Source organism: Rhinopithecus roxellana, chromosome 4 (assembly GCF_007565055.1).
Source record: "Rhinopithecus roxellana isolate Shanxi Qingling chromosome 4, ASM756505v1, whole genome shotgun sequence".
In the NCBI taxonomy this organism is placed as follows: domain Eukaryota; kingdom Metazoa; phylum Chordata; class Mammalia; order Primates; family Cercopithecidae; genus Rhinopithecus; species Rhinopithecus roxellana.
The window spans coordinates 37,213,067-37,228,232 of NC_044552.1; the positions used below are offsets into that span (position 1 = coordinate 37,213,067).

The 15,166-nt window shown below is 53.1% G+C and overlaps 2 protein-coding genes across 7 annotated transcripts in view; one reads left to right on the forward strand and one right to left on the reverse strand.

Moving 5' to 3' along the window:
• Positions 1 to 3,456: 3,456 nt before the first annotated feature.
• On the forward strand, positions 3,457 to 10,287 carry SLC22A7 (solute carrier family 22 member 7). 2 transcript variants are annotated; one of them, XM_010369721.2, is made up of 11 exons: positions 3,457 to 4,017; positions 4,358 to 4,363; positions 4,657 to 4,760; positions 4,893 to 5,047; positions 5,164 to 5,332; positions 6,396 to 6,519; positions 6,842 to 6,951; positions 7,451 to 7,665; positions 7,906 to 8,014; positions 9,249 to 9,455; positions 9,891 to 10,287. In XM_010369721.2, exons 1-11 carry the CDS (start codon positions 3,625 to 3,627, stop codon positions 9,943 to 9,945), a joined length of 1,647 nt encoding a protein of 548 aa, XP_010368023.1. In that variant the 5' UTR covers positions 3,457 to 3,624; the 3' UTR covers positions 9,946 to 10,287. The 2 variants fall into 2 exon arrangements, with proteins under 2 accessions (XP_010368023.1, XP_010368024.1); XM_010369722.2 differs by lacking the exon at positions 4,358 to 4,363.
• CRIP3 (cysteine rich protein 3) overlaps positions 10,111 to 15,166 on the reverse strand; it is a 28,044-nt gene continuing 22,988 nt past the window's right edge. For 3 of the 5 annotated variants that reach the window (XM_030928660.1, XM_030928662.1, XM_030928661.1), the window contains exons 4-10: positions 13,529 to 13,623; positions 13,053 to 13,110; positions 12,825 to 12,956; positions 11,653 to 11,724; positions 11,422 to 11,549; positions 11,270 to 11,327; positions 10,111 to 11,093 (exon numbers count right to left, since the gene is read on the reverse strand). In XM_030928660.1, the coding sequence (XP_030784520.1) occupies positions 11,032 to 11,093; positions 11,270 to 11,327; positions 11,422 to 11,549; positions 11,653 to 11,724; positions 12,825 to 12,956; positions 13,053 to 13,110; positions 13,529 to 13,623 (605 nt within the window). In that variant the 3' untranslated portion in view covers positions 10,111 to 11,031. Of the gene's footprint in view, positions 11,094 to 11,269; positions 11,328 to 11,421; positions 11,550 to 11,652; positions 11,725 to 12,824; positions 12,957 to 13,052; positions 13,111 to 13,528; positions 13,624 to 13,959; positions 14,860 to 15,166 lie in introns of those variants that run through there. The other 2 variants (XM_010369718.2, XM_010369719.2) reach the window with 2 other exon arrangements.

Here is a 15,166-nt window from a genome sequence, read left to right on the forward strand (position 1 = left end):
ATTACCACCATCACATCATCACCACCATCACCAGATCACTGTCACCAGCATTACCACATCTGTCACATAATCCTCATCAGCACCACTACCCTCATGACCTCATCACTACTACCAGTGGCCCTGGCCCCATCCTCTCATCTCTACTTCAATCACCCCGTCACCATCACTTCCATCACCAGGATCCCCACCCTCCCTTACTATTATGCCATCCATCACCATACTTACCACTGCAATTGATTTTGTCATTGCCACCATCAACAGTGTAGGAAATGATTACATGGGTTGCAGCAATGGTTAATGGTCACTGAAGCCCCAGTAAAGATGGGTAGGTCATCTGAGGTCACTCAATGGGGAGGGAGCAAAATAATAAAAGGCCTAAAGTGTAAGAATTCCCTATTGCAAGCAATCTCAAATTGGTTATTCCAAGAATGTATTTTTTCCTGAACCCTCCAATATTTCCAGTAATAATTCCAATTAAGGAGTTTTTTCTTTTTTTTTTTTTGAGTCAAAATTTTATTCTTATACTGTACGCAGGCTGGAGTACAGTGGTGCAATCTCAGCTCATTGCAACCTCCACCTCCTGGGTTCAAGCGATTCTCCTACCTCAACCTCCCGAGTAGCTGGGATTACAGGCATGAGCCACCATGCCTGGTTAATTTTTGTATTTTCAGTAGATTCGGGGTTTCACCATGTTGGCCAGGCTGGTCTCGAACTCCTGACCTCCAGTGATCCACCCGCCTTGGCCTCCCAAAGTGCTGGGATTACGGGCATGAGCCACCATGCCTGGCCAGGAGTTGTTATTTTTCCATTGCACAAGGCTCCTCTCCATCCAGTTGGGTATAAATGAAGGTCTCTACCTTGGCCTCTGAGCTCAGGTTAGAATTCCCAGGTTGGAGGGGTGGGAGGATGGTTAAAATACAATCAAAATCAGCTCTTAACTGGTGATTCGGAGTTGATCTATCTATCCTCTGGTTAGACTCAGCATTTCATACCTGCCTGTCCAGCTCCATCATCAGCCTTCATGGTCACTGTCACCATCATTCTTCAATGACATTAGAGACGAGAGCTTCCATATGGGGTAGGGCCAGGGAATAAGATGGAGCCAGAGGTAAAATTAATGCCAAATTACTCTCTGTGGAAAGAGGCTGCAGATTTATTTATTTTTTATTTTTTGAGACAGAGTTCTGCTCCTGTTGCCCAGGCTGGAGTGCAGTCACATGATCTCGGCTCACTACAACCTCCGCCTCCCGGGTTCAAGTGATTCTCTTGCCTCAGCCTCCTGAGTAGCTGAGATTACAGGCGCTTGCCCCCATGTCCAGCTAATTTTTTGCATTTTTGGTAGAGACGGGGTTTTGCCATGTTGGCCAGGCTGGTATCAAACTCCTGACCTCAGGTGACCCACCCGCCTTGGCCTCCCAAAGTGCTGGGATTACAGGCATGAGCCACTGTGTCTGGCCGGGGCTGCAGATTTAGATTTGAGTTTCCTAGGAGCCAATGTCAAGAGGGAGAGGTAACCACTGTATGATTATCAGCTATTTCTGATATTAAAGGAGGAAAGAAATTCCCATTGTGAAAACTAAAGGGTCACAGCCAATGGCTGAGGTTGGCCTTGTTAGCTGTCCTCTCTGGCTGTGGAAAAACTTCAGAATATTACCCTGTGGAGCCACTGGATGGGACATGGAGATGGGGGGACCGCAAAACTTACCTCTCAGGAGCTGCAAAGTGTTACGGTACTGTTTACATTTTATATTAATAATATGATTACATAGTACTAAATGAGGGAAGAACCAACAGTGTGAGGTCACATGTGAGTGAGGATGAGAGGGGTGGAGGTATCTCCCCTTGAGCTGGTCTTCAGGGAGGCCTGGGCATTCACTTGGTGAATGAGGAGGAGGCCACATTGCCCAAGGGACCACACTAAGGCATGACATGCCAATGAGCTGGTGTGTGCAGAGAACTAGAGGGAAGGGGGCATGTTGGAGAGGGGTCAGGGGTGGACTGGGGGAGAGAATCTGGTCCTAGGGAAGTCATAAGGGCCAAGCGAAGGAGCTGGACTTTCTTCTTCAGGCAGTAGAATCTGGTGAAGGGTTTTAAACAGGGATATGACCCTCTTAGATCTGTGTTTAAATGTTCACTGTGGCCAGTGTGTCGAGAATGGGTTGAAAGGGGTGAGACTGGAGACAGGGAGGGTTAGCTTATTTTAACCCTCCTGTAAGCTCCCTAAGGGTAAGGACTGTGTCTGAGGCATCTATGTACCCTTCAGAATGGCGAGGATGCACTAGAGACTCAAACGTCTCTTCTTACTGTCACCCCGTCACTGCCACCACCATTAGCTGCCTCTTGCTTCACTCCATGGCTGTCAGCACCCCCATTAACACATGCCACGCCATCGATTTAGCTCCTTTCCCAGAGCTTTCTCAGGGAGCCCAGCCTGGAGCAGACTGGGACATCACCAGCTCAGCAGCTTGGGTCAAAAGTGAGATTCCTGGTCTGGAGTCAGGGGACCCGGTCTTTTCTTCAGCTCTGCTGCTGAGTCATTGTGTGACCCCAGCAGGTCCCCACCCTGTCTTTAGTTTTCTGACCTGTTCAAAGTAGGAGCTGGATTAAACTAGTGGGTCTGCCAGCCAAGTGTTTGGAGAATCAGATGAGAATAAACCAGACATTGCTGGTCTCTGCTGTACTTTTTCTGCAGGGACCATGATTGAGAATTGAATGGGAGGGTCAGATTGAACATTGAGTCTTAGGTATTGCATGTGCCTATGACAAGACCTTGGTAACGCCCCCTCCCCCATTCCCTATGCCTCCAAAAGGTAATCTTAGGCATTGCAGGTACCTATGGCAAGACCTTGGTAATGCACCCCCTGCCATTCCCTATCCCTCCAAAAGGTAATTTAGGAAGCTGCTGGAAATAGGGGAATGGGACAGGCAGTTAGAACCATATGTATGGGGAGAGTCCCTGAGTGAAGTGGGAATGGGACGAGCGTGGGACTCTCGGAGGGATCAAGTTGCCCAGTGTGATCACAGGTGTGTCTCAGGCCAGGGCATCAGCTCCCAGCGGGGGAGAGGGATGCGAGGAGGCCTCATGGCTCAGCAGAAAGAAACCTGGTTAGGATCCAGCTTTCAGCTCTGAATCCTGGGCTGTCGGCCAGGCCATGGCTGTAGCTGCAAATAGGCAAGGCTGATCTAAGGTCTCATAGGACAAAGGGCACCCTGGGAGAGCTAGCCCCAGGCCCCAGGGGCCTCCTCTTCTTCGGGATCTTGGGAGCTCTGCTGACCAAGCGGGTAGGGGCTCACCTCCTATGCCGTCACTCAGTTACCTCATCATGGTAGCCTTGGTCCTTGAACACTAATGGGTAAGCCCCAGAGCCATGAGCCAGTGACCTCTGAATGGATGGCTTCCCCTTCCCCCAGGCACCAGGCAAGACAGGTAGGGGTCCCTGGAGATCTGGTGGCTGGGGAGGGCCCAGTCCTGGGCCAGCCCCTGAGGGCTGGATTCTGGCTGCAGGCTCTCCACTCAGTCCATCCACTCCCGCCTCCAGAGTCCAAGGGTCTATGTGGTGGGCAGTTTGAGCTGGCTGGATACTAGAGGGAGGCTGCACCTGAAACGGTTGGTGGGTGAGCAGCATGGGTTTTGAGGAGCTGCTGGAGCAGGTGGGTGGCTTTGGGCCCTTCCAACTGCGGAATGTGGCACTGCTGGCCCTGCCCCGAGTGCTGCTACCACTGCATTTCCTCCTGCCCATCTTCCTGGCTGCCGTGCCTGCCCACCGATGTGCCCTGCCGGGTGCCCCTGCGAACTTCAGCCATCAGGATACGTGGCCGGAGGCCTACATTCCCCGGGAGCCCGATGGCACGCTTAGCTCCTGCCTCCGCTTTGCCTACCCCCAGGCTCTCCCCAACACCACGTTGGGGGAAGAAAGGGAGAGCCATGGGGAGCTGGAGGATGAACCTGCCACAGTGCCCTGCTCTCAGGGCTGGGAGTACGACCACTCAGAGTTCTCCTCTACCATTGCAACTGAGGTACTTAAACCCAGAAGCTGAGAGACACGTGAGAGGGATAGGCCTGCCATTGCCTTGGGTGGTTACTGTATAGGCATTAGATGTATTACTTTACCTCGCAAAGTCTCAGCTTACCAATCTGTAGATGGGAGCTATGACTATAAGGCACTTTTAGTTCATGGCTTGTAGTAACAGGCTCCTACACAAGAACTGTTATCATCATCATTAATTGGGAGGTGATTAAGGCAGGGAAAGGCTAAAGTGGCTTCACAGAGTTGGGACAAAGAGCTGAGAAGGTGATTTCTGCAGCAAGAGGTGGAGAAACAATAGAGGCCTTCTTTTCTCCCTTCCTCTTTTCCAGTCCCAGGTCGGTATTTACATAATCCATCTGGAGGTGGAATGTCGGTGGAGGCAGAGTCTCCCTGGGAGGCAGCAGGTCAAGGCCTTCCTTGGGAAGAAGCTGAGGCTGCAGGACTGGGGAGGGACAAACTTTCCTATTCCCCAAGCTGGCATGAATCGCTGGGAGGTTTATTATCTGGCACCGAGGTACCAGAACGGCAGAGCTTGCCTCAGAAGGCTCCAGGGTCTGGAGAGGAGGAGCTGGCGCCTGCTGGAGAGGGCTGATGTTCACAGCAGGTCCCTTTCTGCCTGTCCTTGCAGTGGGATCTGGTGTGTGAGCAGAAAGGCCTGAACAGAGCTGCATCCACTTTCTTCTTCGCCGGTGTGCTGGTGGGGGCTGTGGCCTTTGGATATCTGTCTGACAGGTGGGGTGAGGCACTGGGCCAATAAGAAACTGGCTGGGGGAACTTCCCCCCACTAGCTGGGGTATGAGCCTAGTCTACTATGTCTTAGAATCTCCTTCCACAGGGAACTGATCCTGCATGACCCCTTTGCAGGTTTGGGCGGAGGCGTCTGCTGCTGGTGGCCTACGTGAGTACCCTGGTGCTGGGCCTGGCATCTGCAGCCTCCGTCAGCTATGTAATGTTCGCCATCACCCGCACCCTCACTGGCTCAGCCCTGGCTGGTTTTACCATCATCGTGATGCCACTGGGTGAGGCAGGCAAGAAACAGGCAGGACCTAGAGGGCTGGAAGAAGGCAGTTGTCAGAGTGAGACTGAGCCCATCTGGTCCTCACTAACCAACTTCCTGTCTCCTGCCCTGGGCCAGAGCTGGAGTGGCTGGATGTGGAGCACCGCACCGTGGCCGGAGTCCTGAGCAGCACCTTCTGGACAGGGGGCGTGATGCTGCTGGCATTGGTTGGGTACCTGATACGGGACTGGCGATGGCTTCTGCTAGCTGTCACCCTGCCTTGTGCCCCAGGCATCCTCAGCCTCTGGTGAGGACTGCAGGCAGCTGAGGAGCGGGAGATACAGGAAGTCAAAGATGAGATTAATCAGAGCCTGAGCTTTGAAGATAGAGATTGAGAGATGAAGTGAAAGAGAAACAGAATAAGTGACCAAGAGACAGAAAGAGACAGAGAAAAAGAGACAGAGAGACAGAGATCAACAGAAAGAAGATGGCAAGGAACAGTGAGAAACAGAGAACAAGATAGATACAGAGAGACAAAGACAGAGCCAAACATAAATTGAGGCTGGCATCTTGCAGAGTTGGGGATAGGCGCAGGGCCAGCATGGGGGTGGGGAGTTCAGGCAGGAGAGTGGGAGGACAGGCAGGGTGGGCACTACATTGCCTCCCAAAGATGACTTGACCCTGGGTGACCCTTCTGGATATGTCTACATGTCTGTCCCTCCTTCATCCTATTCCCTCCTGCCACCCATGGGAGAAGTGAGTGGCTGGTGCTGGGAGCTGGTTTTGAGGGTGACGCCAATTCAGTTGAGTAAGGGACTCCCAGGCTATGGAGGACCTGGGCCTGGGCAAGGAAGAGTGGGAAGAGGTGTTTTATTGTCTTTATTATTTTTTTTGAGATAAGGTCTTGCTGTGTCGCTGGAGTACAGTGGCACAATCACAGCTCACTGAAGTCGCAACCTCCCAGGCTCAAGTGATTCTCCTGCATTAGCCTGAGTAGCTGGGACTACAGGCGTGTGCCACCACATCCGGCTAATATTTATTTTTTGATATTTTGTAGAGACAGAGTCTTGCCATGATGCCCAGACTGATCTTGAACTCCTGAGCTCAAACCCACCCTCCTGCCTTGACCTCCAAAAGTGTTGGGATTACAAGCATGGGCTATTGCACCCAGTCCAGAGGTGGCTTTTAAATTGGGCATTGAAAGATGAATAAAAGCTCATCAAGTGTGGAGGGCTTGGGGAGGGGCTGATGTTCCAGGCTGAGAAGACTACATGAGCAAGACCCTGGAAGTTGAGAGCCTGTAGTATGTCCAGGAACATGTGGCTTAGGGTCATGACTTTCTGGCTGAAGGGCCTCCTGCCTATTCCTAGGTGGGTGCCTGAGTCTGCACGCTGGCTTCTGACTCAGGGCCGTGTGAAAGAGGCCCACAGGTACCTGCTCCACTGTGCCAGGCTCAATGGGCGGCCAGTGTGTGAGGACAGCCTCAGCCAGGAGGTGAGGGTGAATGTGTTTGTGAGCATGCATGTATGTGTGTGGGGGGGGTGGGCTGTGTCAAGTGTCCCCTCCCACAGCCCACGATATATGGCAGGAAAAGCCCCTGGGCCCCCATGGAGAGTTCCGAACTCTTTAGGATGTCCTACCTGGCTCCGGTGGGCCACATACATCATTTGAGACCTACTCTTCTCAGCTGCCATGTGCATCTCCACCCTTACCACTGCATATGGGAGGAATAGAGAGGGGTGGGGGGAGAGTACTGTATCCCATTGAGATCACATAGCCAACTCTGATATTACAACCTCACCTCCTTCCCTACCAGGCTGTGAGCAAAGTGGCTGCCGAGGAACGGGTGGTCCGAAGACCTTCATACCTAGACCTGTTCCGCACGCCACGGCTCCGACACATCTCACTGTGCTGCGTGGTGGTGTGGTGAGGAGGCTGGTGTGGGTGTGGTGGGAGGGAGGAGCAAACTCCAGGCTGGTGCTGAGTGTGAGAAAGGCTCTGAGGGACAAGTAGAGTGTCACGGTGGACGGCAGGAGGATAAGCCTCGGTGGGCGATCTGCCCGGGGAAGTCAGAAAATGAAGCAGGCAGCAGAGGCACATGGGTTCAAGTTCAGACTCCCACTTCCTTACTTGGAAAGGGATGGATCACTTAGCCACTCAGAGCCCCAGTGTCCCTTCTGTAAAACAGACTGTTGTCAGTTCCACGTCAGGGCTGCTGTGAAAATTAGGGTAAAGGTGCTTTGACAACTGGTGCCTGCTGCACACTCGGAGGGCATTATGGATGTCAGGGAAGGTCCTGGTCGGGGGAGGGGGGTCACGGAGATGGAAGGAGATTGCCCTTGTAAAAGGCCAAGTCTTCCTAAGAAGAGAGGCCAAAGAGGGATGGGAAGGAGGGTCCCCCGAGTGGCACTGCAACTCCTTTCAGGTTCGGAGTGAACTTCTCCTATTATGGCCTGAGTCTGGATGTGTCAGGCCTGGGGCTGAACGTGTACCAGACGCAGCTGTTGTTTGGGGCCGTGGAACTGCCCTTCAAGTTGCTGGTCTACCTGTCGGTGCGCCACGCAGGACGCCGCCTCACGCAAGCTGGGACACTGCTGGGCACGGCTCTGGCGCTTGGCACTAGACTTCTAGTGTCCTCCGGTGAGCCCAGTCCCATAGGTTCTGCCCACCCCAGAAGCTGGGCCAGGAACCCTGCCCACTCCCCGGAGACCTACTTCCTGGCCAAGAATCCACTCCTCCCCCCAGCTCCCCACTCTTACCCAGTGAGCTCAGACTCTCTGCCACTTAAGTTCGGCCCACTCTGGAGACTCTGCACCCTATCCAGAACACCCCTGGCTCTCCTCCAAGGCCCTCTCACTATCTGAACCCGCTTCCCTCCAGACATGAAGTCCTGGAGCACCGTCCTGGCAGTGATGGGGAAAGGTTTTTCTGAAGCTGCCTTCACCACTGCCTACCTGTTCACTTCAGAGTTGTACCCTACGGTGCTCAGGTAAGGAAACCTGTAACCAACCTGGGGTATGGGGCTTGTTAGTCACATGTCTTAACCAACACTTCTACATACACACGCCACAGCCTGGTCTCTCTCAGTCCTTTTTTTTTTTTTTTTTTTTTTTTTTTTGGTAGAGATGGGGTCTTGTTATATTACCCAGACTGGTCTCAAACTCCTGGCCTCAAGCGATCCTCCCGCCTCAGCCTCCAAAAGTGCTGGTATTACAGGCACTATTAAAGGCATGAGCCACTGCAACCAGCCTCTCACTCATTCTTTACGCTACACCCAGAATACAGAACTAATCAGGGCCCTCTGTGTTTGCCCTAGTCTTGGAGAAGGCAGGGCATCTTATCTTCTATACTATGTGACCCTAAGCCACGTCAGTCATCCTCTCTGGGTCTCCTTAAGAAAACAGCCCCAAGGCTGGGTGCTGTGGCTCACGCCTGTAAACCCAGCATTTTGGAAGGCCAAGGCAGGCGGATCACTGAAGGTCAGGAGTTCGAGACCAGCCTGACCAACATGGTGAAACCCCATCCCTGCTAAAAATACAAAATTAGCTGGGTGCGGTGGCGCATGCCTGTAATCCTAGCTATTTGGGAGGCTGAGGCAGGAGAATCGCTTGAACCTGGGAGACAGAGGTTGCAGTGAGCCGAGATCATGCCATTGCACTCCAGCCTGGGTGAGAAACTCTGTCTCAAATAAACACATAAGTTTAAAAAAATTAAAATAAATAATAATAATAAAAAGAAAACAGCCCCAAGAAGCCCCATTCTGCCCACCCCCATCCCATTCACCCCTGGAAGGCAGAGATGCCCTTGAGGACTGTCCCAAGGGCAACCCCTTGAAAGGCCTGGGGGGTCTTTCAGCTAGCTATTGGGAGGTAGGAAGAGGAAACTTCTAGGCATCTGGTCATGGCAGGGCCTGTACAAAGTACTGACCTTCTTCCTTCCACATCACTCTTTCTTTATCCCAGTCTGGTGGCTTGTCTTCTCTTTCAGTGGTACCTGGTTGGTACTCTGTCAGAATGGGGGCCCTGTCCTCTGGTGGGTGCTGGCTTGGGGTTTCCTGGCCTGAAGGTGGGTGGGAAAACCAACTGAAAGAAGTCCTAGATTTCTGAGCTATATGGGGAGAAGGCAGTATCAGGGCCTGCCAACCCTGGAGAGAAGCCCTGTGGGGCATTATCCCAGGTAGGTGTGAACACTGTCTGCCTCCCTCATCCTCTTTCTCTGAACAGACAGACAGGGATGGGGCTGACTGCACTGGTGGGCCGGCTGGGGGGCTCTTTGGCCCCACTGGCGGCCTTGCTGGATGGAATGTGGCTGTCACTGCCGAAGCTTGCTTATGGGGGGATCGCCCTGCTGGCTGCCGGCACCGCCCTCCTGCTGCCAGAGACGAGGCAGGCACAGCTGCCAGAGACCATCCAGGACGTGGAGAGAAAGAGGTGTGTGCACAGGACTGTGTCTGTGTATGTGTGAGCACATTCTTATGGATGCAGGTGCTCAGATACCTAACACTTTAGGATTCAGACAGGAAAGTATATCTGCATATATGTACTTGGTGCATGTATGTGACTGTGCACAGGTGAGTGTTTCAGGGTGCATGATCGGGGGTATGTAAACTGCAAGCATAAATGTGTACATGAGTCCATATGCGTGTATGAACACAAATACATAAGGCTGTTCAGGAAGACGTGTATGTGTGCACACTCAAGTATGCCTACACATCAGGGGTGTGTACAAGCATGTGTGTGAGTCACTTGTACAGAGATTTGTATAACAGAAACTAGGGAGAGCCCTGGGACAGCCCTGATGGGGCAGGCTGGGTGGTAGGCTCGGGGATTAAATCCCACCATTGCTCATGACTCCTTCCTCCCTAGTGCCCCAACCAGTCTTCAGGAGGAAGAGATGCCCATGAAGCAGGTCCAGAACTAAGTGGGAGCGGAGGCAGGCCCTCCACAGAAGCTCTGCAGCAGGGGCTGGGAGAGCAGAAGGGCAGGCCCTGCAACTCAGGCTGGGAGTATCGAACCCTCTGCCTAGGGCTGGAGTTGCTGCCAGTACCCCCTCCCTGTGCTCCTCCAACCTTGATTATTTGGCTTCTAGGAACAGTTGACTTCCCAGAATGCAGTGGCTGCTGGGCACTCCTCTCATGGCTGGGGAGGATTCTGTAAATAAAGGTGCCCCTTGGGTTGGGGCAGTGGTGAAGAGCTGTGGGAAGAGCCCTGGATAGGAAGCCACCAAGTCTGCCCTCGGCTCTGAAAACACCTTCATCATTAACTTGCTGTGTGACCTTGGGCATGTGGCTTTCCCTTTCTGGGCCTCAGTCTGTTCATCTCCCAAATGGATAATGAAGCCTCTTGGCAGGTTCTACCATAGGATCTGTTGCCATGCTCAAATGAGTTACTGAATAAGGTGCTTCTGCTTCTTCTAGAGATGGTGCTAAAGAAAGGACTAGCATATGAGACTTCTGGTACCAATGGGGCTAGTGGGCATGCCGTCTACTGTGTGGTGCTAGGACTGCCAATGCCAGGCCCAAGGGACAAAAAGAACATAGCTTTTTGTTCTCATGGCTGGCCCTGCTACCTCCGAGGCACCCTGCAGGGCAATGCATGTCATCCCAACCCCCACACTCCCCATCCTCCAACCCACTGGTCTCATGCCCAAAGAAGAGTTGAAGGCATGGGAGCCAACATTTTATTGGAGAAGCCAGAGAGGCAGAAATTCAATAAACACAAGTTTTATGACTACCTTGAAGCTCTAGAATGTGCTGGGGAAAGGGGTTGTGATGGCCAGGAGGAGGATACCTTTCAAAATGTGCTGTTCACTAACCAGATAGAAATGGGAAAGGGAAAAATTGGCAGAGAAAGTCTGGACTCTCTGGCCTACCATGGAACCTAGGCCCAGGTCCCCACGATCCCACCATCCCCAACCCCCATGGGACTGGAGATTTTTGTAGCTCCCATTGGATCATGAGGGGCATGATGGGAGGCCTGAGTTAGGGTGACCTTTTCTGTGAGCGTCTCATTGGAATTTTATCTTCACTGGGTCATAGATGTAGCAGCCCACATCGCCAATGTTCACACCTGAGAGAGAGAGCCCTATCACCAAAGGCCTTCGGTCTGTAGTGCAGGGTTCAGGGCTGGAGGGAACTGGGGTAGGGGGCAGGGTATGCTTAACCACGGGGGAAGTTGTCCACACATCCCCACAGACCATGTACATGCCATAGTTTAGGCCCAGTGTCTGGGATGGGGCTGCCCACCTTTGGGGCCAAACAGGTAGCCGTAGCAGGGGACGTGGCAGTAGGGGACTCCGTCATGCTGAGACACAGAGAGAAAGAGAGCAGTCTCAGCCTGGTTCTTTTCCCATTTCCAGCCTCCTCCCAACATAACCACTCATTCCTGCCCTGCTCACCTCGGCATGACTCCCAGCAGTCAGGGTCTTGCGGCAACGCTGGCACCTCAGACAGGGTCGGTGCCAATTTCTGCCTAATGACATCACCTTCTCAGCTGGTGGTAGAGAGAAGTGGTAGTGCTTCCATTCTAGGTAGGGGTAGAGTAGGGAGACCCACCTGCCTTGGATCACCTCCCTGCCCCTTGCTGCCCACCCTGTATCCCCCTCCCCAAGCTTTCCACTGTCACTTACCAAAATAGACGGGCTCCCCACAACCAGGGCACAGTGAGGTCTCTCCAGTGAATGTCTTCATATGGGGAGGGCCTTTAAGGGGAAGAGGCCCTGGGTAGGTCTGAGGTGGAGATGCCCACCAGCACCTGCCTGCATATGGCACTGTCCTCTTCCAAAAGCCATGCTCATTCCAGAGTGCCCAACCCAGGCACCCAAGAGTCTGTCTTCTATAGGCCCGGAACTGAGCCCCCTTTGACTCCACCTCCTGCCCCATCCCTATGTGTATTAGGGACTACCTGCTTCCTTGTCATCCTCCCAGGGGCTCAGGTACACACCATCCCAACCCTGCTAGCAACTCAATCCTCAGGAAACTTGAGCTGATACAGGAGCTGGCCAGGGCATGGGTGTCAGGTGTTGGGGAGCATAGCGTCACTGCCTACTTCAGGGAATGGAGGGAAGGAACAGGGACCAGAGGAGAAAAGTTGAAGAATGTGAGAGGCTGGCCTTATCCCAATGACTCCTCTCCTGTAGGTTATTCCTTCCACGGCCCTGGCCTGGGATAGACCTAAGTTCCTGGCCAGCTTTGCCTCTGACTAGCTTTGTGAATGAACAAGGTCATTTGCCCCGTCTGGATCTCACTTTCTTCACCTGTAAAATGCGAGGATGCAAGGAGAGGGGATAATGCTATCTGCCCAATTAACTTTTTTTTTCTTTTTTTTTTTTTTGAGATGGAGTCTTGCTCTGTTGCCTAGGCTGGAGTGCAATGGCGTGACCTCGACTCACTGCAACCTCCGCCTCCGGGGTTCAAATGATTCTCCTGCCTCAGCCTCCCGAGTAGCTGGGATTACAGGCACCAGCCACCATGCCCAGCTAATTTTTGTATTTTTAGTAGAGACGGGATTTCACCATGCTGGCCAGGCTGGTCTCAAACCCCTGACCTCATGATCCGCCTGCCTTGGCCTCCCAACAATTTACATCTTAACTCAGCAGCTGACATGAGGGAATAGAAAGAAAGAAAGAAAAAGAAAAAAAAAAAAAGCGGGGGGTAGATAGAGATGACTTTGCCAAGAACGAAGTTGTGAGAATGTGAAGCAGAGGGCTGGGTAGGAGACTGCCACCTGGCCCACCCTCCGCTCGAGCTTGGGGAAGGCTCAGGAGGAGGACTGGGAGGAGCTGAGCGCAGCCTTACTTACTTTTCTTGCCTTGGGGGAGGCCAGTCCTTGGCCTGGGAGGGCTGAAGCTGCTGGGGCTGAGAGGAGTGGTGCTGCCAGGGCTGGGAGTGGGGGCGTTGTACAAGTAGGAGCCCACACCACCAATGTTCACCCCTGAAGAGAGAATAGGGGAGGTCAGGCTTGAGCCCTCAGCTCCCAGCCACAAGGAGGGTTCTGCTGACCCCTGGCCCCTTTCAGGCTGGTACTTACCCCTGGGTCCAAAGAGAGCCCCATAGCATGGCTTATGGCAGTATGGCCTCCCGTTGTGCTGGGCACAAGCAGAGGGAAGTGGGTTACTCAGGGCCAGTGGGAGCCATGCCCCACAGGCCTTTCCTCCAGACAGGCTACAAGGTGTGTCTGTCCACTGGCTAAGTCTGGTGGGCCTAGGAGGGGTGGGGGATGGGCTGGCATGACAGTATTTCCACTGTGGTCAAGGGAGGAAGAGCAAGAGCAGCGCAGGAGGTGATGCTGCTTCCCACCCATCCTGACTCCCAAAGCCATGGGATCCACAGTTACAACCCAGGTTCCCAAAATCCTGGCTGGTGTAGGGTCCACCAGGTGGGTAGCCTTGGGGTTGGTTACTGAGGTTCTCTTTGGCAGGCCTCCAGGGCTGAAGTTGGGGGTTGGTGCCTGGCGGGTGGGAGGCAGTGATGTAAACAGGGCAGTACTCCCTGGCCAGGCCTTACCTCTGCATGCCCGCCAGGAGACAGGACGCTGTGACAGCGCTCACATTTCAGGCAGAAGCGGTGCCAGTTCTTGCCCAGGGAGCTCACCTTCTCAGCTGTGGAGGACAAAGTGGAACCGAGCTGCGAGGAGCCTGTCCAAGTTTGGGGCCCCTCCTTTCCCCCTTCAGCACTCTAGGGAATTAGGTTGGCCTGCCCTGCTCCCTGGAGAGGAGTGTCTCCAGGAGGCCAGCTCCATCCCGCTCCGGTTTCATACTCCCCACAGAGCTCTCGGCAGAAGGGAGAAGACCCGAGTGGGTGCGGGTGGTGCGCAGACTACCAGCCGCTGCAAGTGAAAAAGGGTTTCTGGGACCATAGTCTGGCCAGCCCTCGCGTCCTCAGGGACGCGGCTCCCATTCGCCCCATCTTCGCCCCCTCTGCAGCCCGGGCCTCACCGAAGAAAACCGGTTGCTGGCAACGCGGACAGGTCCAGCTCATAGTTCCGCTCCAGGCAGCGCACAGGGCACACAGTAGGTACGCCACCGCGACTCATTCCGCCCCCTCCGCTGGCTCCACCCACGGCTCAGCTTGGAGCCTCCCTGGGCTGAATCCGCTGTTCCTCAGCGCACATTGGCTACCAAAAATTTAGAACCACTCTACCTGGGAGACATACGGCTATTTCGCTGTTACTTAAAAGAGCATTAAAGCCTTGCTCAGACCCACGGGGAGGAGAGAGGATCTTGAAGCCGAGTGGACTCCAGACTGGGAAGGCAAATGTGCAACGAAGACACCGGGACAGGGAGCACTATTAGTTTCTGGAGCGGTAAGGACAGGAAAAATGTCCACAGTACAGACACCGTTAAAACACTACTCTCGCCAAAGTGAGGGAGGAGGCATTCTTTGAAATGCTTTAATTCCACCTTGGCAATATAGCAAGTGGTTGAAAGCAACAAAATCTGGAGCCCATCTCTGGTATCCTACTCTTTGGCTTCAGGCAAATTACTTACCCTCCCTCTCTGCCTCCATTTTCTCATCTGTGCAGTAAGTATGATAACAGTCTGTACCTCATAGGAATGTTATGAGAGTTAAACAGGTTAATACATGTAGCGTGTCCAAACAGCGCCTGGCATATAAACGCTGTAACAGCTATAGCTATCACTATGATGGATCCCTTAATGAACTCAAGACTCAGTTTGGAAGTCTCAAAACATGGTCTGTATACAGTCGTTTGCTCCTAAAGCTGTAAGGCGGCTGGGCACAGTGGCTGACACCTGTAATCCCAGCACTTTGGGAGGCCGAGGTGGGAGGATCACCTGAGGTCAGGAGTCCAAGACCAGCCTGGCCAACATGGCGAAACCGCGTCTCTACTAAAAATACAAAAATTAGCCGGGCATGGTAGCACATGCCTGTAATCTCAGCTACTCGAGAGGCTGAGGCAGGAGAATCGCATGAACCGGGAGGTGTGCAGGTTGCAGTGAGCAAGATCGCACCATTGTACTCCAGCCTGGGGGGACAAGAGCGAGACTCCATCTCAAAATAAATAAATAAATAAATAAATAATAATGAACACCAACTACACATTGCTAATCTGGTTTGCTTTAAAATTTTTAAATATTTGTCTTTTTAATGAATGTGTTTATTTCAGGCAGGGTGTCTGTTGCC